The sequence below is a fragment of the Callionymus lyra genome, chromosome 3 (assembly GCF_982586985.1).
Source record: "Callionymus lyra chromosome 3, fCalLyr1.hap1.1, whole genome shotgun sequence".
Classification (NCBI taxonomy): Eukaryota; Metazoa; Chordata; class Actinopteri; order Syngnathiformes; family Callionymidae; genus Callionymus; species Callionymus lyra.
Genome location: NC_141820.1, coordinates 24,328,748 through 24,349,553, shown reverse-complemented (window position 1 = coordinate 24,349,553; position 20,806 = coordinate 24,328,748). Strand labels below are relative to the sequence as shown.

General features: G+C 38.6%; 2 protein-coding genes across 2 annotated transcripts; both read left to right on the top strand.

Moving 5' to 3' along the window:
• Positions 1-243: 243 nt before the first annotated feature.
• On the top strand, positions 244-16,295 carry LOC148083959 (venom phosphodiesterase CdcPDE). Its single transcript, XM_087787212.1, has 25 exons — positions 244-303; positions 1,595-1,682; positions 1,947-2,081; positions 2,156-2,281; positions 3,045-3,105; positions 4,307-4,404; positions 4,916-4,995; positions 5,457-5,576; positions 6,267-6,376; positions 7,321-7,386; positions 7,457-7,529; positions 7,924-8,032; positions 8,577-8,699; positions 9,600-9,631; positions 9,708-9,835; positions 9,952-10,021; positions 10,090-10,177; positions 10,282-10,454; positions 12,640-12,685; positions 12,743-12,894; positions 13,816-13,951; positions 14,270-14,347; positions 14,418-14,550; positions 15,012-15,156; positions 15,778-16,295. Exons 1-25 carry the CDS (start codon positions 271-273, stop codon positions 15,949-15,951), a joined length of 2,577 nt encoding a protein of 858 aa, XP_087643338.1. The 5' UTR covers positions 244-270; the 3' UTR covers positions 15,952-16,295.
• Positions 16,296-16,948: 653 nt separating this feature from the next.
• On the top strand, positions 16,949-19,225 carry tnfrsf11b (tumor necrosis factor receptor superfamily, member 11b). Its single transcript, XM_087785847.1, has 3 exons — positions 16,949-17,637; positions 17,807-17,989; positions 18,673-19,225. Exons 1-3 carry the CDS (start codon positions 17,235-17,237, stop codon positions 18,978-18,980), a joined length of 894 nt encoding a protein of 297 aa, XP_087641973.1. The 5' UTR covers positions 16,949-17,234; the 3' UTR covers positions 18,981-19,225.
• Positions 19,226-20,806: the final 1,581 nt, after the last annotated feature.

Genomic DNA, 20,806 nt, shown 5'->3' with positions numbered 1-20,806 from the left:
CCCAACAACATGGTGGAGAAAGTATGTTCTGAAGCTTGGAAAGAAAGAAGTTCTTTTTTAACAGCTAAGTACTGATTTTAATTTTAATTAAACGATTAGCTTCATCTGCTTGATATCAAACAGCATCTAATGATGAGAGAGAAACGTGAGGTTATCTTCCGGTTACAGTAATCAGTCACTTATCAGCCTTTTCTGGTCCAGAGGTCACGGTGCGATAGCTACTTCACCCCCCCATACGTCTGTCACATATCTCAGAGAGTTGGTGCGAGTATGCAGCTGCCTCCGCAAAGGCGAAAGATTCTCGTAAGTTTTGTGTTTTTGTTTCCGAAAGTTTGATAAAGTTTGTTTTTAGAGCTGTGCAAAATAGCTAATGGTCAGGATGTGTTTTTATCCTCTCCTGATAAGGCAGTGTGTTTGTTGACTTTGCACTTATACTGCAAGAACAGACTGTTTTACCAACCTTCCATCGCATAGTCGTTATTGTAAACTCACCACCACACACACATCTGTGTTGATTGTGGCTGACAGTTGTACAACATCATGAATATCCGACATAAACACTTAATTCTGGGGATCCCAGTAATAGTTGGAAAGGATAGACTTTGCGATAGATCTTTCAGTAATTCATAATATGATCCAAGCTTAATCAGTTTGATGGAATCGTCGTGTAGAGGGAAAAAATCTTGCACCTCACTTTTTAATAATCTGATGACAACAGATAGTTAACAGAAAAAAAGGTAGACCAAAGAAAAATTACCTTATTTAATTTTTTTTCCAAAACAAACCAAAAAACCTTTTTGACCTTATGTATTAATTAATTATATTTATTCCACCATTCTAACATCTCTATCAACCACAGTTGAAATTTTGATTTGAATCTGAACTGAACTCATTAGTTTAGGAACCAGTTTGTTGACATCTTGGCCTTTTAGTCACAAAACAGTAGCTTGCTTTTGTAGATGTTGATAACCTTGGATATAGGCTCAAGCCATCAAATGAATCTTGTGAACTGCTTACAAACTTTTGGTTTGGATCATACGTTAAACAAACCAGTATATTATGCAAAAAAGCTGCTTAAAGGATGTAAAAACAGTTTCCAAAAAGATGGACATTTTTAAACACATAAATATAGTTTTACTTAGAATGAAGATGAAGCATTCCGGTATATTCAGCTATCTGTTGATGACCATCTTCAACCTCATGTTTTTTCAGAAACAAATCATCAGTAAATATTCCTTGGAATTGCTCACTCAAGTGACAAAAATGTTTTTGTAGAGCAGGAACTCTCAGATTGGAGAGCACATGTTTCCACAAGGCAACCTCTCTGAGTCCTCGCCCGAGTCCTGTTTGTTGAAAGGGAAATGGTTAAGAATTAATCGGGAAACCGCTGATAAAGATGAAGTCATCTGACCTGACTGTATTTCTTTGTTCTTATCAGGAAATGAATATATTTCAGAGGAAATTAAAAATGATGGTATCAAAATGATTTAATCCCTCCATCCATCCACCCATAAAGAGTCTTGTTCACTGATACATTTACTTCCCTTACTGTGGTTTGTTTTTACATTGAATTTGTTGTTGTATATTGTTTCAGATCGGCCTCTTGGCTGTTGCAATAGTCACGATCATCCTCGGTCTTGGACTCGGTCTTGGACTGGACCTTCAGAGATGCCGTAACAAAGGTATTTAATTTTTGCTTCAGATCACATAATGTTGACACACAATAGTTGAGCTAACACTCATCCATTAATAACTTCAAGATTAAAGTAAATAATTACCTGGCGCTCATGACTTGAAGCAATAACAAAGACTTTTATGGTATCAAGAGGCATGTATCAGCTCTTAAAAAAGAATTTGCGTCTTAAGTGTCTGAATCATTGGTTTTTATCTGCCTTGTGTGTCTTATCTCTTCAACATCGAAAACTGAGAGTTTATCACTATTTCAGTGGAACCACAGACCTCCTGCGCCAACAGATGCTATCAACCCTTCAATGGAAACCCTGGGGACTGCAGGTGCGATGAGAACTGCCAATCTCTCGGCAACTGTTGCTTCGACTACAAAGACATCTGTGTTGAACCAAGTGAGATCATTTCCTTTGAGGATATGTATTGAACTGCCTCCAATTGTCTGAGTAATGCTATTACTCACTTGCAGCCGAGCAGTGGGAATGCAGCAGGCTGCGATGCGGTGAGACCCGACTGACCAAAAGCAAGTGTCACTGCTCCGATGACTGTCGCTCCAAAGGAGACTGTTGCACAAACTACCAAAGCCTGTGCCATGGTAAGACTGAAGGGCTCCATTGTCAGGAAGTAGAGTTGAATGATTCCATTCACAAAGTTAATAGTATTAAGACGTTCTGAAACGGCAACTAATGTGTTGATTTAAGTGTGTCTTAAATCGATGTTGGACTCTATTGTATCATCAGTATATGTCGGTTTGAACAGAACTCTCTTGTCATTGAAATATTTACATTAGAAAATGTGCTTAAGCCCCGCCCACTGAAAACACTTGAGCATAGCCACACCCACTCTGCTGTGATTGATTTGTCACCGCGCATTATTAATTCAGGAAGTGTCCACCTCAAAGGGACTCATTGTATAAACAAGATGGAGTAAAGCCATTATTACATTATAATGGTCTACGCTCTCGTAACCTATAGTTTGCCCAGATTTCAGATGGGGTAGAACTTTATAAAGTAATAGGTTTTAAACATGGTCATGAGGAGGGACTTACTACATCTTGGAGAGGAAGACTTCAACATTTGAAGCATGTGAGTGAGTCAGTAGAGTTGGGTTTTCATATTAGTTGACCTTTAAATGTATGCAAGAAATAATTTTTCTTGAGAGTGAATCATAAGTGGATCAAGATTTCCCACTGCTGATTCAAGGTTTAGACATCTACTGATGATGAATCTGCAACACCTTCTCTTTTATGAACAGTAATCCCTCCAAGCACTTGATTGACTACCAGGCTGTTTCCATCATATTCCAGATGCTGCAGATGATTCAAACATTGTGATGGTAAATCTTCTTTTGAACTTCAGGACAGTCCGAGTGGGTGGATGACGAATGTGATGACTTATCACAACCGGCGTGCCCAAAAGGGTAAGAATTGATTGTTCATCTGTGGGTACTTTGTCGGTTTTGTCATTGTCATCTTTGTCACCTATAATTACATAGGAGTGGAAGGTCAAGGTTTGACTGCAGCCGAGCCTTAAGCCCAGCCGGCGATGTATGTGTAGCAGTCGCCGTTGTCATGGGACAGGAGGGTGGTCAATGGGCGCAATGTGGTTATAAGTTTAGGGACAGAAGACGAGGATGATAGTTGCCGATCAAAGAAGCAAGAAAGGTTGAGGAACCAACAGGTGGAATAAATTGAGAAACTTGGGGGAACAAACTCCCCATTAATAACATACTCATAATGGCACTTCACCTTGAATAAAATAATGGAAAAATATGACAATTCTTTATTTTTATTTTATATTTTGTATCACGCTATGGTTAGCCTATTCGATACACTGCTGAAATAGATTCTTTATTAAAGTATTTATAAAATTACCTGTAATGTAAAGGCACAGCATTATATTGCAAGATATTTTGTTAAAGGTCAACTAATGTTAAAACCCAACTCTCCTGACTCACTGACATGTTTCAAATGTTGAAGTCTTCCTCTCCAAGATGCAGTAAGTCTCTCATCATGACCACGTTTTGAACTTATTACTTTATAAAGTTCTCCCCAGTCTGAAATCTCGGCGAACGAGATGTTATGAGAGCGAAGTCCATAAGGACGTAATAATGGCTTTACCATTGTGTTGTGTTTTCAGTGGGCAAGGCTTAAGCACATTTTCTAATGTGAATATTTCAATGATAAGAGAGTTTTGTACAAACAGACGCATACTGATGAGTACAATAGAGTTGAGTGAGGTGGAACTATAAAGGCCCCAGTGTTTAAATCTTTTTTTTTTTACCAAAGAAATGTGTGCTGTGTTTTATTTTTTAATGAATATGAGAACAAAGTTGAATTGTGAATTGCTGATTGAATCTTTAAAAGAACAAGATAGGTTTCTCAGTTTAATAGATTTATGTTTCTATGCACTTGAGGAAAAAGTCCAATGGAGTGCATATAAATGTGTTATCACAGGAGTCATGTCAGGACACATGCTTGCTGACAAACACTTGCTTATAGTGAGAAGTTACATAAAGGTCTGATAAAAAAAGAAAAGATGAAAAGATTTCCAGATACGCTATCAGATAAAGCCAATAATTACTTGAGATGAAATTGTGTAATCAGTTTGCGTTGTTGCAGCTTTAAGCAACAACCTCTGCTCCTGGTGTCATTGGATGGACTGAAAGCCGAATACCTGCAGACCTGGAACCGCCTGATGCCGGTTCTGGATAAACTGAGTCAGTGCACTTGTTATTTGTACAGTTGTATAACCTCATACCTGATGTTTTCAGGATAAAATAAAAGAGCTTAGAACATACATTATGTAAAAAATGTGAGTAAAAAAACATCAACATTGCTACTATGTTAAGAATCCCAGCTTGTTATCAAGACTTCTAAAGTCACCACTAAAGCAAATAGCAATATTGATTTAATTGAGGATTTCGGTAGCTACAGCGCTAATTTCAAAAGTTAATATGTAATAAAGTAAACTGTAAGTCTGTCCTAGTGACACGTTATAGTGAAAATAGACGAGTGACTGCGTACAATCTCCAACACTCACAAACCTGTTTTAATCTGCACATATAGTCTTAGTAAACCAGTGCAAAACTCTGTGGTTCAAGCCACTAAAATTGTAGCATGTGTGCATATTCTTACGAAGTTAGCCTTCAGAGTAGCAACAAAGCCACAATGCTAAGAGAGTAACTGATCTACACCCCCAACTTCTTACCCTGTTTACCTTCTCTCCAGAGACGTGCGGGACCTCCACTTCATACATGAAGTCAGCTTTTCCAACAAAGACTTTTCCAAACCACTACACCATTGTCACGGTAACCACACCAGATATACAAATCAATCATCTACAGAGCTGAGATTGTGGAGTCACGGCTGTGTGTTTGGATTTATTCACTCCACTGTTTGATTCCCTCTTTCACTCAACTGTTTTCTGTATCGCTTCGCTGTGCTTCAGTTGACCCTTTAACTACAAAACACAACCAATCAGAGACGAGCGTCAGGTGTTTGTTTCTACTTTTTTTGCATCATCCATAATCGCACCAGTCTTTTGTAAGTAACCAAGAACAGAACCATGAGATGGACATTCAAGAAACGCAGGAGATCAAAGAGGCCGTAAAATGTCTGGATTAGAAAAAAGACGTTATGGCTGTTGTTATCCCAGATTAGAATAAACTTTGTATTCCTGATAAATGAGTCACAGTAAATAATTCTGTCATCAAAAGTTTCCCTGTTATTCCCAGGAGATCTAACTTTCTTTTCCTCGTCTTCTTCTCAGGGTCTTTACCCAGAGTCCAACGGTTTGATTGACAACAGCATGTACGACCCAGTCCTGGACGCGTCCTTCAGCCTCAGCAATCAGGAAAAAGACAACCCAGCCTGGTACCAAGGACAACCTGTGAGTCTTCCTTCGGCAAGATGATTTGATTTACTGTCTTACTTATAAATGAATGCATTTCGTTTTCGAGATTTGTTTTTAGCGCCCCCAAGAGTTAGAAATGTGTAATAGCAATACTGTGATAACTGCTCCACATGTAAGTAATATATATTTATATAGCGCTTTTCAAGACCATGTGTGTTTGTTTAGAATATAGGAACAACTTGTTAGGTCTGTTTCCTGTTTTATCTGACTAGAAAGAAATACAAGAACTTTATCAGTATTTTGACACGTTTGTGTAAAACAATAGGTCACTTGGAAGACCATGAAGGCTCGCCTGACTAAGAATCTAAGGAAAGAATTAGTGTTTATAACCAAACCAACTAATATAATTACGTTATACTGTATATGAAATAGTTTTTATTGCAGCCATCTAGTACTGGTTGTAGGTATACTGCTTGTGACCGAGTATATTCCACTATCTTTTATTTAATACTTTTCTAGACCTATGTATTGTTATATAACATGCTCACATTACCTTGATTTTTTTGTATTAAAAAAATTGGGATAAAACTTTTGTCTAATCAAATGTTGTATAATCTCAATGGAGTTTTATTTCGCCAAATGTTTTACAGTGTGTGCAGCATGGAAGCACTTTTTAAAATGAGGTTCTTTCTGACTAATATCGACACTGTGGGATTTCTGCTTCAGGTCTGGCACACTGCTAAGTATCAGGGACTGAAGTCCGGGACTTTCTTCTGGCCCGGGTCGGATGTCAAGATCAACGGCAGCTTCCCCAACATCTACCGTCCGTACGATGGGTAAGCTGATGGAAAACGGAGGGACTAAAATGACATTTCAAAATATTCAGCTCACGATACGTCAAGATATATTTCAATACACTTTTTTGAATTATTTTAAGGGAAACTGAATTTTAGTTGAATACACAGAACTGAAAGCCAAAAGCTTTCATCGGCTGTATTCTATCCTCTCGTCCTCAGTCAACACTCGGATCTCATTAGATTTCATTGTCCCTTTAGCTACAGAGGATGTAATGAATGCTGCCATCTAGTGATCGGAGGTTTAATAGCAACCCGATAATAAACAAAGGCTGTGAATATCTGCACGTCAATTGTATATAAAAAATAGATCAAATTATTTTACTTTACACACACACTTTATTATAAATATAAACCGTAAAAGAGTTTAAGGAAAATCACAATGTCGATATTAAGATAACAGATTTTTCATCTAATACTAACAAGCAATTTATATTTATCTGATAATTGTTAATTTTTCTTGGATTCCCTCAGTCGATTTTTTCAGGAAAAGCTTGTTTGAAAAGAGCAGGGGTTTTTTTTTACATCTCATATATGTCATTGGCGTGACTCACCACCAGCACTCACTGGTTTCATAACAAGTCAAATTTAAATGAGCGAAAGAACATGCAACTTGTAGCATTTCTGTAATTGAACAAAAACACTGCTTACATTTAGAGTAACCTATTATTATAATGCCGTTACTGTTTCAACTCTTGCAGTGGTGTCACATGTATAATGGTTTCCACTGGAAGGCCAAAAATAGATATATTCATTATAGACATAACGATGGAATTTTGCCGCGGGCAACTACTGTGACGGGACTCGTTCAGACAAAACGCACTGAAACAAGATTACATGAACTTAGACACACTTCGTCATTCCTTTTCTTTGTTTTGCTCATTGAGGGTTTTCCAGAAAGAATAACCCTCCTGGTGATGTTTCAGGAAGGTTCCATTTGAGGAACGAGTCTTCACGGTGTTAAAGTGGCTCCAGCTGCCAGATGATGAAAGGTCTGCCTCGTCATTTGGTGATCTACCCACAACCAGTATAATGAACATTCAAATGTTTTTTCTGTTTAAGGCCTGATTTCTACACACTGTATATTGAGGAACCAGACAAATCAGGCCATCGTTTTGGTCCAGTCAGTGGAGGGGTAAGTAAATAATAATAATAGTAATAACAATAATAATAACAAAACAATAAAAATGCAACAGCATTATTATTTGGCATTTTTCTGAAAATAGTTTTTCTAAAAATAAAATCCCTCTGAGTTCATTACAGATGTTTATGACATAACAATATTTGTTTGGATTATAAATGAAGATATTACGTCTGAAGTCCGTCTACATTTCTATAGATAAACAAATGAATTATCAGAAGGAAATTACAGTGTCAGGATTTTTTTTGGTTGGGTAGCCAACTTTATCAGGACTTTCCTTTATTGTATAATTTATTCAGGTGCCTGAACCCGTTTCCCTACGAGTTCTGACCTTTGCACACACTGGTATGAGTCAGTGATTGGCTGTCTTCTCTTCTTCGTCCACCAGGTGGTGCAGGCGATTCTGATGGTTGACAAACTCATTCGTCAGCTCATGAATGGTCTCAAGATGATTGATCTTCATCGCTGCGTCAATATTATTATATCGGCCGACCACGGTAAATGTTGCATTTTAGTTTAGATTATTAGTAATGTGTTTTTTAAATTCTATTTCATTCTTTTTTTAATTTTGGAAAACCAAGATTTGTTAAAAATAATAATAAACGATAAAGAAAAATAGATTGCAACCAGGTACTTTAAGTACCCCCCAACAAAACACGTTTCATTATGAAAGACAAACAAACGTTAATATCTTTAATTTTTTTTCTTATAATTATTATTAAAAATATATAAATATTTTGCAAGACAAATGGTGACAAAAAGTAATTAAAAAGGTTTTTTCATGGAATGTAGGATAGATTGAAACATTATTGGAAACAATAAAAAAACAACAACAAGAATAGCGATGACACTACTGTTACGTGCAGGGTAGTGAATCAAATATAGATTTATTTTTTAAATTATACATATTTAACAAAATAACCTCAAACATTAGGATAACAATCAAATATACAATGTCAATAAAGATATCCTCTGTTGCCATGACATCCAATCCCGATCAAGCATGTTTAATAAAATTAAATAAACATACTTGTGCAACAGGAATGGAGGAGACCAGTTGCGAGAGGAAGGAAGTCCTGCAAGATCTGATCGGGGATATCAGCAAACTTTGGGTCACTGAAGGGGTGTTTGGACGAATCCGGGCAAAGAACAAAGATGAAGTTGGTGAGCATGAGTGCAACAAAACATTTGTGTTAAAATACTTTTGTACAAGACAATTAAATAAAACATTTTGACGAAACTTATTAAAGAAATAAACTTGAATGCAACAATTAATAATCGCTTTAAAGGGTTGTAGTTTGGATTTTCTTCTAATGCGTGTTTAATAAACACCAATCACTTGCTGTTGCTGCTCAACGGTCAAGTGGTGTTGTTGACGTTAGCTGTTACTAGGGCGTGTTGCTATTGTTGAGCCTGCCAATGTTGTAAGAGGTGCGGGTTTGCTATCGCACTGAACCGAGTATGAGCATGCATAACAAGCATAAGTGTTTATTTCCACAACACAGAAAAATACTCACCAGAGAAGTAACATTTGGGTGCATGAAGTGAGTCAGTGCATTGTTGCACTAGGCAACTGTTGTGTTTCAGGTAGTCAAGTGCTTGAATTGACAAGTTTGGACAGAAGCATGAATGAAAGCAGCCAATCACATTAATGAATTATAATTATTTTTTTGTGGAACATTTAATACTCCAATTGTCTTGCAAATTTCATTAACATTCTTACTTTTTAATGACAATAAGAAAGAAACTTTATAAACTATTTTAAGTCAAGTGTGGATCAATGAAATCATAAATCATAAACTTGACTGAGCCTCGATGTTCTACATTCCTGAGGTCTGCTTTACCTTCAGTCTCTTCCCTCGCACCTCCTTCACAGGTTTACTCCTCCAGCTCATCTGTGGATTCCTTTCCACTGGTCTACCACTCCTTGTGGCAGACTTTCTTCTTTTAAAAAGGCTTTGATATTCTCATTAAACTTAAGCCGCTGACTAAAGCTGCTGAAAATTTTTGTGATTGAGTGATTGATACTCCTGTTGTTAACTGATACTGTTGCTCTCCTCACAGTTGACTGGGCTGAACTGGTAGCAAACATGACAGTAAGTTGGTCACCTTTGTGCTTTAAAAAAAAAGTTTTTCCTGATTAAAAACGTCACACTTCCTTGGTAACTCCAGTGCAAACGTCCGGGCCAGAAGATTGCACCGTACCTTAAGTCCAATCTCCCGAAGCGTCTGCACTTTGCCAACAATCGCCGAATCGAAGAGGTGAATGTTCTGGTCACTCCCAGGTGGCAGTTTGAGAGGTGAGTCCAGCCTTTTCTCTGATCATGTCATAATATAAATATGTTAGCTTAACAGTTGTATGAGAAAATATTGTACAGTGTTTGTCAATGATTCAAACCTGCTCTGTGTCTTTCAGACAGCCTGGTTCCCTGACGTTCTGCTCAAGTGGTGCTCATGGCTACGACAACGATGTAGAAAGCATGAACGTGAGAACTCTGATTTGGTCTCTGTCTGCAAGAAGCAAACGTGTAAACTTACTTTATTTGTTTCCAAGGCAATGTTCCTGAGCTACGGACCCAAGTTCATGAACAGAACAGAAGTCGAGCCGTTCTCCAACATCGAGCTCTACAACCTCATGTGTGGTGAGTCGTTCGCACTTGTATTCGTCAAATGGTGACAGGAGTAGGATATGAGAATGCGCATCAATTAAGTCTGTGAAGTAATCATTTCCATCCATCCTTGACAGACATTCTGCAGATTTCTCCCGTCGACAACAACGGGACTCATGGCAGCTTGAACCACATGCTGCGAAAACCTTTCTTTACCCCCGCGCCCCCTGCAGAGCAGAGCACACCACTGCAGTGTCCCCTCCAGAGCCTAAATCCCCCAGACAATCTGGGATGTTCCTGTGCCGCTCTTGTAAGTTTGATGTACACTGCATCATACATGAGATATTAACATCAGAGTGGACAGATGCTCCACAGATAGCTTGATGAGAGGCATTCAAGAAATTTCATCCTGCATTACAGGTCTATTTTATGACCTCTATAACAATTAATTAGGTTCAAATATATTTGAAACTGAAAATTGTTTGAAATACAATAATGCAAGTTTTAATTTCAATGTAAATATAATATGATTTTGCACAATTAAAATTGTTTAAACAGGAACATGGACCTTATGTCATCAATATATTCCATATGTATTGACTGTTTACCCATCAAACTATACACAGAAAAGTGATATTTATTAAATAATATCTGGATTTTTTTTACATGCATGATGTAAATCAATCTTTACATATCACCATGTCCCGTTATGAAGACCCTGATTATATTTTTATATCATGACAGACTGCAGATTCCAACACTCGAACCCTTGCTGTAGCCAAGTTCTCAATAAAAGCAAAATCCTACACAATTTGATATTAGTTGAAATTGTTGCTAGATACCATAACATGAAACTAAACTTAAAGAACTAAAATAGATCACTTAAAATCTGCTTAGCTGCCTAGCGTAGCTAGTTGTTATTCTGAGGTGGGTTTAACCCCCTGTAAACTCTGGTATTTGGGTTAAAGCTGAGAACATTGTATGTTCCTCATGGTTTTAGCCTGGTGCTACCATTTCTCTCAAACAGTACAAAACAATTCCTGCGTCTATGTGCTTTGTGATACACCATCGCCAGTTGTGCGTGTCTCTGTGCTAGACCGCCACCCAAGCTGTGGAACTAATATTAACTAGTGTTAGGATCCACAAGCCCTGACATGGTTACCCTGGTCTGCACTTTCAAAATATCTTTGGTAGCTCCAGAGAGCCAAGATTCAGCAACTGAGGTTCACATAAGGTTCACACAAGCAAACAACTTTTGTGTATAAAATGTCTTAAAAGGAATTTTGTAGGGAGGATATGTGTCAGGTGTTCACCAAAGCAGAGCCATGTGAGTTGACTTGAGCATCAACAAAGTCTAGACAGATTTTACTCACCTAGAGTGACTTACAGCTGCACAAGGTACTCTTCACACGGTAATCCTTCCAGACCCTTCATTAGTAATGAAAGAAATCCTACAACAGGATGAGACAACAAAAGTCAATTCAAATCTAAAAGGAATATATTTAAATAACAAATCATTTTATATCTTGTCCTGAACACAGTTGCACCTTATATTTTTAATTGTTTAACATATATGACACAATATATTAACAACTGAAACTGAACTTAAGTTATTTTGGTCCATTACCGATGAGCTATATCCCACTACAAAAAGAAATCCAAAGCTCTGGCAGCGTATCAAACCTTTTGAATTGAACCTGTTTCTACAGAGATCTAGAGTAATCTGCTGTGATTAGAAAGTGGGACTTTCCAGCTATGATGAGGTACCACTTGCACAGATGTTCTGTGACATAAATCCATGTCATGGGGTTGGTATTCTTTGGGAATTTCTTCAGTGGGATTACTCAGATTTTGACAAAACCAGAGTTAAAATTACTTGATGAAAACTGAAACTGGGCTGAAATGACATTTGGCACAGTAGAACCAGCAAACTGAGACAATGAATTTAAATTTAACTACTAATTATTTGACATATTTACAATAACAAAACTTTTCCTTTGATTATTCAGTTTAACTCTTAATCAATGAGTGCAATTCCAGGCAGGTTTTCATTACCTGTGTGGTAGGACTGAGCATCATGGGGGGTTTTCTCACTTCTCCGACTAGCGTTCCAACTTTTAAGGCATTTTAAACCTTTTTCTCCAACTTAAAAGTGTAAAGTCTCACTGGGATCTAGTGGTGATTAATGCTAGGTCTGGGCTGTTTAGCCTTTCACTGTGGCCTAGTATGATTTTAAAATGGTGGTGTAGATGTGCAATTATCTTAATTCAGAGGCTTTACTTAGTGGACACATAATCATAGTGTCGACATTCCAACAGGCTTTATTATTAGAAGCTGTAACTTGGAATTCACAAAAGCGCTTGTGTATTTTAGTTCAGGAAGTTCCCGGGCCCTAAACTCTTCCAGTAAAAAGTCCGGTGTTCTCTTTATTCCTTTCCTTCTTGTACTCCAGTTGGAAACACAAAGCGTTAACAGTCTGATTTTGATCATTTCAGACGAATAACTCCATCAACGAACGCCTGAATCTCAGCCTGACAGAAGGTAAGAGACCGCAATAATGTCCAGATGACTGTGTATCTGAGAGCTATTCTCGTCCAGTGGTTACTGCAGAGGCGAAGCACCTAACCTTAGGTCGCCCACGACTGCTGCAGAACAACCACAACTACTGCATCCTAAACCACCACGGATTCATCAGCGCCTACAGTCACAGAAACAAAATGCCTTTGTGGACCTCCTTCAGCCTGGACAAGGTACGTACAAGAAGAAGGGTTGAAGGGCGAAGAAACGTGTTCAAGCTGGCTGGAATGGGTGGAGAAACGTGTCAGGGGTAATGTGTGATTAAAGAGTATCAGCCAGAATGAAAGGAACGATATACGAGACAGTGCAGAGAACAGTGATGCTGTATGGTCTAGAGACAGTGGCACTGAGGAAAAGGCAGGAAGCAGAGATGTTGTTGAGGTTCTCTTTGGGAGTGACGAAGATGGATAGGATCAGAAATGAGTCAATCAGAGGAACAGCACATGTTAGATGTTTTGGAGATAAGGTCAGAGAGGCCAGAATGAGATGGTTTAGTCATGTACAGTGGAGGGATAGTGAGTATGTTGGTAGAAGGATGCTGGGGTTGGAACTGCCAGGCAGGAGGTCTAGACGAAGACCAAAGAAAAGTTTTATGGATGTAGGGAAAGAGGACATGATGTTGGTTGGTGGGAGAGGGGGATACAGAGAACAAGGTTAGATTGAGGAGGTTGTTTCGCTGTGGCGACCCCAGAAGGGAGCAGCCGAAGGAAAGAGAATAAGAACTGAATGATTTCACTGATTCAGACCTGAAAGAAAGTCAATGGAAATAAGAAAGAAGGATTAAACAAAAAAAGAAAAAGGCACATGAAAAATTGTAAATTCCCAAAGCTATCACTCACCAACCCACCAGTTATTTCCCATAATAATGAATGGTAAACTTGCTTTCATGATCCAACGTAGGAGTTTATTTTAGGAGTGGATTGTGATCATTGCAGTTAAGAACAGTATATGCAGCACATGAAGTTGGTATCTTCTTTTCTTTATGATATTGATTTTTTCTCTCTCAAAATCGATCACTACTTTGTTAATAAATTCCTGCTTTACTTGCTGATGAAATGGATCCACTGCATCTCAGGACTCTCCTCTCTCTGCAGTTGGGTTTGGATCCACTACCTCCACTAATCCAGAACTGTTTAAGGCCAGACGTTAGACTTCCACCGTCTCAGAGTCCAAAATGCGATGAGTACAGTAGTGCCCGAAATCTGACGCACGCCTTCCTTTACCCGCCAAGTAAGACTCGTCATGGTTTATAAAGAGATTTCTGCTGTAGCACTGTGTTCCATGGGTTCAGGGTGGATGAGTTCTAGAGAAGTGTTGTGCAAAGAACAACATACAAAGGCTTCTTTGACTCCTGACTCTAGTAGTCTTTTCAGTCCTTCATGAGATCATGTCCTCCAAACAACTTCAGCTCTGTCAAACTAATATTTGAAAACTTCAAACTTCATCTCCGTTTTTACAGAAGCTCATATTTATTATTTTAGATACTTTGATTGGATCTGTGCAAATTATCATGGATTTGTTTTTTCTGATGAAAAACTGTCTTTATAGATCTGAACGCGCCGGGTGATCAGCAGTTTGACGCCCTCCTGACCAGTAACCTGGTACCAATGTACCCGCAGTTCAAGAGTAAGTCCTCGAACCCTCCTCTGTGTTAGCCACCTGTCTCATTTTATTCCCCCTGTCTCTCACCCCTCAGAGGTCTGGGACCACTTCCACAACTCACTGCTCCAGAAATATGCTTCAATATTCAAGAACCTCAACGTTCTGGCCGGTCCAGCTTTCGACTACAATTACGACGGACGAGCTGACTCTCCAGAGCAGATCCTTCAGTGAGCTGCCTTGAGCCCATTTACATTCATATTTATAGTATATACTGTTCATTAAAGAGTGTGTTAAACTAGTGGCATCTCAGGTCAGGACATATACATGTATTGCAAGTGATCTCATTTTTGATGAAAGTTCAATTTGTTCTTGGCCACCTCTTTTACAATGTGTGTCCTATGGGTTTGACAGAAATAGAAGTCCCAAGTATATGTGGCGAGTCTGAGGAGAAACACAGCCATGACCATTAACACACTTCTTTTAATGGTCACGTATCTGCTGCTATGGTGGACTTAGGGTTTTATATCAACTGTTTTAACAAAACCTTAAAACCCAGCGCTACATAATGAGCTCCCAAAATAAAATCACTTCTTCTGGATGTTTCATTCGCCCATTTCTAGCTCTGGCTGACAAAATAAAACATACAACATGCCTTACTTACATCAAATCTGACTTATCTCTGTTGCAGGTTTGTCTCAGGAACCAACATTCCGATTCCAACTCATTTCTTTATCGTGCTGACGAGCTGTGAGAAGCCTCTCGCCAGTTGTTCAGACCTGAAGTCTATCTCCTTCCTGCTTCCTCACCGACCGGACAACTCAGAGATTTGCATTGTGAGTTTCCGCCAAATCTTCCTACCGTGCTACTTTGCCCCAGAGGTTTGTAGCCCAAGCCAAGTGTCGAGAAGGAAGGAGGAAAGTCCTTGCTTACCAGAATTACAAAGAGTGGCAACAAGTCATAGGTCTTTAAAAAAAATCCTCTAGCACAATATCAACAAGCACTTAATTACTATCACGTTAACTTGAGTTCTTGTAGGTTAGGTAACGCAAAAGATTCCATCGTACGTCAAAGTCTGTTTGACCAAAATTATGTGATATTAACACAAAGAATCCTGGCTTTGGATCTAGGCTATATTTTATCCTGGACTTGATGACAAGGAGCACAGGGGGTGTAATATTTTTTCCAAGGCGAGACTGAGAAAATTACTAGTTTCAAGACTTGGCTACGAAATAAGTCGCTTTTAGGGGGGTTAGCCGCAAGTCAGTGTCTTTTTGTTGTATGAGTATTCCATCTCACCGTTTGTCACATACCTCCCCAAGATGGCTACAGTGAGTAATTAAATATATAAGTCAACTTGAGCCCTTTGAGTCATGTAGTGTGTAATCTCCATAAACTACTTTTGTCAGGTTGGCTGAATCATGGCGTGTAATGATACCTCTGACCTGTTTCTACAGAACATGGAACCAGAGTCCCAGTGGGTGGAAGATCACATGTGGTTTCACCAGTGCCGGGTCCGTGACGTGGAATGGATCACCGGACTAGACTTTTACCAGGCTAGCACTGAACCCCATAGTGAGCTGTTGCGGATGAAGACCCGGCCCACTGTCGCCTTCGGTCCAAAACCCTGAACATATTATGTAGCGCTGTGATGATTTTAAAACTTGTTTGATCAGCTGCTGAATTATTTATTTTTTGTCATTGACGTTGAACGTTTTAGATTCTAAGCAGATGTGGGTTTTTTTTGTACAAAAATGATAGTTTTCATCTTATTGTAGTTCGTATGGTTCAAAGGCTGAAGACATTCCTACCTCGCCACAATCTAGCATTCTCTCCTGCCTTTTGATCTTGAAACAAAGTGTCATGGTCTTTCATTGATGGATCAATTCCTCAACAAACTTTGTTTAAAGAATTTCTCTGTGATTGTGATTCCATTATTTGAAATGACTTCCAGCTATTAAACCAAATAAATCCATTTTTGGTTCTTTCATTTTGTCTCAAAAGTATAAAAGTAAAGATGTTTCCCGTTAGAGTTGATCAAACGAGATCTGTGAAATTGTTTTTTTTTTTTTTTACCAGTTTCACACTTTTAAAGAATCTCCCTCACCTTTGGACACCTGAAAAGAGCAACGAAACTCAGATGATGCGTTCTGTGCAACAAATCTTATTTCAGCAAACAGGTTTTTTTTAATACATTTTCTTTTCGCTTTAATTTCGAAAAAAGATAGTTTTTTGTAATACATTTTAAATAATAATGGGAGTTCAAGTGTAAATCTGTTTCACAATTACCATTAAATGTATACATTTAACATGACAATTATCAGATATGTCTTATATTATGAAATATGGAACTTTATAACGATCCTGTCATATTAAATAATATGCAGGTTTTTGTTTTAATTTCGTTCGCATCCATTATAAGACGCATTAATAATCTGATCCGATAAATGACGATGTTGTCATTGTTGACATTGTTGTTTTTACGTTTGTCTTGGAACGTTGTCAACAAATCTTACTGACGTCACCAATCGAAAATAAATAGGGGGAGAACTATGAGTGGAATCATCCTCCTCCTCCTCCATGCGCTCAAGGTGAGGACAAATCTCACGAGATCTCAGAGAGCTCTCGCACATTTGACATCGAGACAGGCGCGTGTTGGTTGTGCGTTAGAATCCGTTGGGACTTTTATTCGATCTATCGTGGAACATATAGTCCGTTTCTGGGATGTTTTTTTTTCTTTTACAATTATTGACAATGGGACTCAATCTGGTTTGGACACTAAATTATATAGACGATTATTTAAAAAAAAACAAAACTTAAAGTTTAATGTGAACTACATCCCTCCAGTACTCTCTTAAGTTTACCTTGATGTCTAGTTTTATGTCTCCTCTCTGATGACAAGTTTTGTCTTCAGATGCTGAAGTCGTCGATATCGATCCTGGTGCTTCTGGCTCTCGGTCTCCGTCCAGGTCTGGCTCACCCCCCCAGGAAAGGGAACACCTTCACGGTTCTGGATCCGACCACGAACCGGCTGCTGGAGTGCGACAGCTGTCCCCCGGGGACTCACCTGCACTCGAAGTGCACGGCGACCCAGACGACCCGGTGCTCTCCGTGTCCCCGGGGCTCGTACACCGAGCTCTGGAACAGCATCTCTGAGTGTCTCCGCTGCCGAGCCTGCGACTGGAACCAGGCGCAGGAGACCGAGTGCAGGTCCGACCGCGACCGCCGGTGTCGGTGTCAGACTGGATACTACCTGGAGGACGAGGATTGTCTCCCGCACAGGAAGTGTCCCAGCGGGGAGGGCGTCCTCCACAAAGGTATTTACCACATTAAGAACCAGGTCTACATCCACATAAATGTCCACCATGGACACGGTCTTATTTTACCGCCATTTTCTCGTTAAACCTTCGTTTGTTATCAACAATTATTTCACTCGTGAAGTAAATAAGAAGGTGTTGCTCAAGACTAACGCGGTGACCTCTCCAGGAACACCGGACGCAGACACCGAGTGCCACACTTGTCCGAACGGGACGTTTTCGGACCAGAACTCTGCGGTACAAGCGTGTATAGAGTACCAGCGCTGTGGCTCAGCGGGGATGCAGCGACTCCTGCCGGGCACCAGGTGGCATGACAACATCTGTGTCAGTTGCAGCGATAACCGATCACTAGGTAATGATAACAGTAACTATAATAATATACTAGGAAACGAACTTAAGATTTTTCCTTGGAAGTGGGTGTTGGTTTGAAGTGCTAGTGTATTTTCTTTGAAGGGATAGTTTACCAGAGATTCTGTTTTCACTCTCACAGGCAGAAACGTATGTTCATATGATTTTTCTTATTCCAACCAAACACAGAGCTTTAATACAAGAGGGACATTACAGACGAGGTGTATGGATCTATTTTAATGTTTTCTGGTTTGTCCTTTTGGATTAAGAAAAGTGAATAGACATACATTTCTGCCTGTAACCCAAAAGAATAATTAGATTACAAAATGTATTCAAATTATTGTTTAAAATTTTACCAACCTTAGTCAACATGAGATTAAATTTGTATTTGGTTTTACTATAGTGATGATTAACTATTGTGTTATCTCAGGGTCAAGGTGACCTGAAGGCCCGAAAGAGCGAGCCCAGAGACAACATAAGGGATACTACAAACTTCGGGACACCTTGACCCAGAGATAACACAAGAGTTAAAAAAACGATAACGATTAACAGTTCTAGTCTTGATAGAAAATGTAAATGAAGCAACCATTTTTTACACCAAACCCAAAGAATCTTTACAGATATACTCAAATAACTGCCATTACTTTTTTTTTGTATCTGATTGTATGATCTTGCATTGTCCTGTAGAAGCGGTGGTTCATCTCAGAGGAATCCTGCCTGTGTTCTTCACCCACCATAGAATCCCTCATCGTATGCTGCGACTCATCTTCAACCAGCTGCAATCTATGAGCGACCAGACACCTCAGACTCCTTCTACTGAGCGGAGTTATTCCAATATTCAAGACAGGATAAACACCTGGGTGTTGTCTGCTAGACCAGCCCGGCTCGAGGAACTTCCAGAGGTCATTTCAAAGGCGGGAGCGAAACATACTGCACAGAGACTTCGGATGAAGCTGAAGCAGATAAAAGAAAATCTGAAAAACATTTGTGTGTAAAAACAAGCTGGACAAGTGTTCGATCGTTTGATAGCTGTGCGGACACAGACATCCATGAAGTTAATGCACTAGAAATGATCAGACAAGATGGGACTCAACTGTTGATTGTTTGATTAGGTTTACAAAAGTATTGTTACTTTAAAATGAAAGTAACAGTATTTTATTGTGTGTTTCATTTTGTATAGTTTGACATGTTTTTTTTTAACAAAAACGGCATCACAATATTGTGTTTACAACACTGGCAATAAAATATTGTGTTTTTAATGAAAAGTGTTTAATACTTTATAAGTCTCACCAGTACAACAGCCATTTTATTTGTGTTATGACCGATACACATGTGTAACAAAAGTTACAACAAATTACATTTTTCCTCCTTCGGACCAAAAACGTCTTCACAGGTCATGGCATTATAACAGTTGAGCAAAATAAAGTGGCATAAAAATACTAGAAAAGGTAAAACTGACAACAAGAATAGAAACAAAACTTAGAAAAAAGGCTCGGGTGCAAACACTTGTGCTCTAAAGAAAGTCACAGACACAGTGCACACACAGAATGGAAACCCATCACAAAAATAAAACAGGGACAGAGTAAAACAATACCAACAGAACTATCACAATTGATGACGAAATGCGAACACATGTACGTGAGGAACGTGAGAAACGCCTAAGAACTTTGCTCCTAGTGTTACGTTACTTTATCTGAGCCAAGAGTGGATCAAATAATTTATTGTGCTGGGTATTCCCATCTGTCAGGTGACAGTGACAGGCTGCTCCATTACATGCTTTGATCACCTGTGTTGTTGGCTTCTCACCTGGTGACTCATCGCGTCATGAGTCATGAGGTATTGCGAAAGATCTTCTCTCACTAACGTCACTTTATTTACATTTTTTAAATAGTTTTTGTATTAACACGTGAATACCATGATTCATATTTGGAAAATTTGAACAACATCATACTTAATTACACGGACAGACACACAAAATTATTATAAAGAGCATCAACAACAGTACCGGGAACAACATCTGACGCATTAATGAATTATTTAAAAAATATTCCGTTCATTGAAGAAGAAAAACTATTTAATGAAATTCAAAATAAGACTGGTCACAACTGACATGCTGGGCTAGAAACAGGAATAACACATTGTACAGTATGATGACAAGAATAAAACAAAAAAACAAAAAACACAGACATAATTGAAAATATATTATATTTCAATCCTTCAACCACTCAGAGCTGCATTAAGAATTATGCTATTTTTTTTTTTTAAAAGAAAGTGAAAACTTGCCTAACTTAAGTCTTGTGATGAACAATGATAAAGAAGAGAATGGCAAATATTTGTATTACTCTAAGGAGTATGTTACGTGTGTCTTATGGGAGCTTTTGGTTTTGTTTAGTGTGAAGGCATTTGTTTAAGGTTGCTTTGGTTTCATTTTGACCTTAATGGCATGCCTGGGTGGCATTGCTGTCATTCAGAAGCTGAACTAACAATGCAAGACAGTCATGTGAATGGAACCCAGTCTGTTGAAGGGGTTTCGTCTCGCTCATTAGAAAGGTTTTAGTTTCTTTTAAACTATTACGACCTAAATTTGTTGGTCTTATTTAACTACAAAACTATCTTATCTACATCCTCATTTCACTTGTTAGATTGACTAGTATTTAATCATGTTAAATGCATATTTTTTTTATACTTTATAGAACCTTAAAGGCAATTGTTAAGTGACAACAAATGAAGATTGATCAATTGATAGAAACATAAATGTTGGCAGATCAATTTCAGATGGGTGTCATACAATTTACATTCAACACGAAGTTTAGTTCAGCCA

Coding starts and splice junctions, on each gene's coding strand:
- LOC148083959 (XM_087787212.1), top strand. CDS start 271: ATGCAGCTGCCTCCGCAAAGGCGAAAGATTCTC. Junction 10,178..10,281: donor GCTCTACAACCTCATGTGTG/GTGAGTCGTTCG, acceptor CATCCTTGACAG/ACATTCTGCAGATTTCTCCC. Junction 14,348..14,417: donor AATGTACCCGCAGTTCAAGA/GTAAGTCCTCGA, acceptor CTCACCCCTCAG/AGGTCTGGGACCACTTCCAC.
- tnfrsf11b (XM_087785847.1), top strand. CDS start 17,235: ATGCTGAAGTCGTCGATATCGATCCTGGTGCTTCTGGCTCTCGGTCTC. Junction 17,638..17,806: donor GGAGGGCGTCCTCCACAAAG/GTATTTACCACA, acceptor TGACCTCTCCAG/GAACACCGGACGCAGACACC. Junction 17,990..18,672: donor CAGCGATAACCGATCACTAG/GTAATGATAACA, acceptor ATTGTCCTGTAG/AAGCGGTGGTTCATCTCAGA.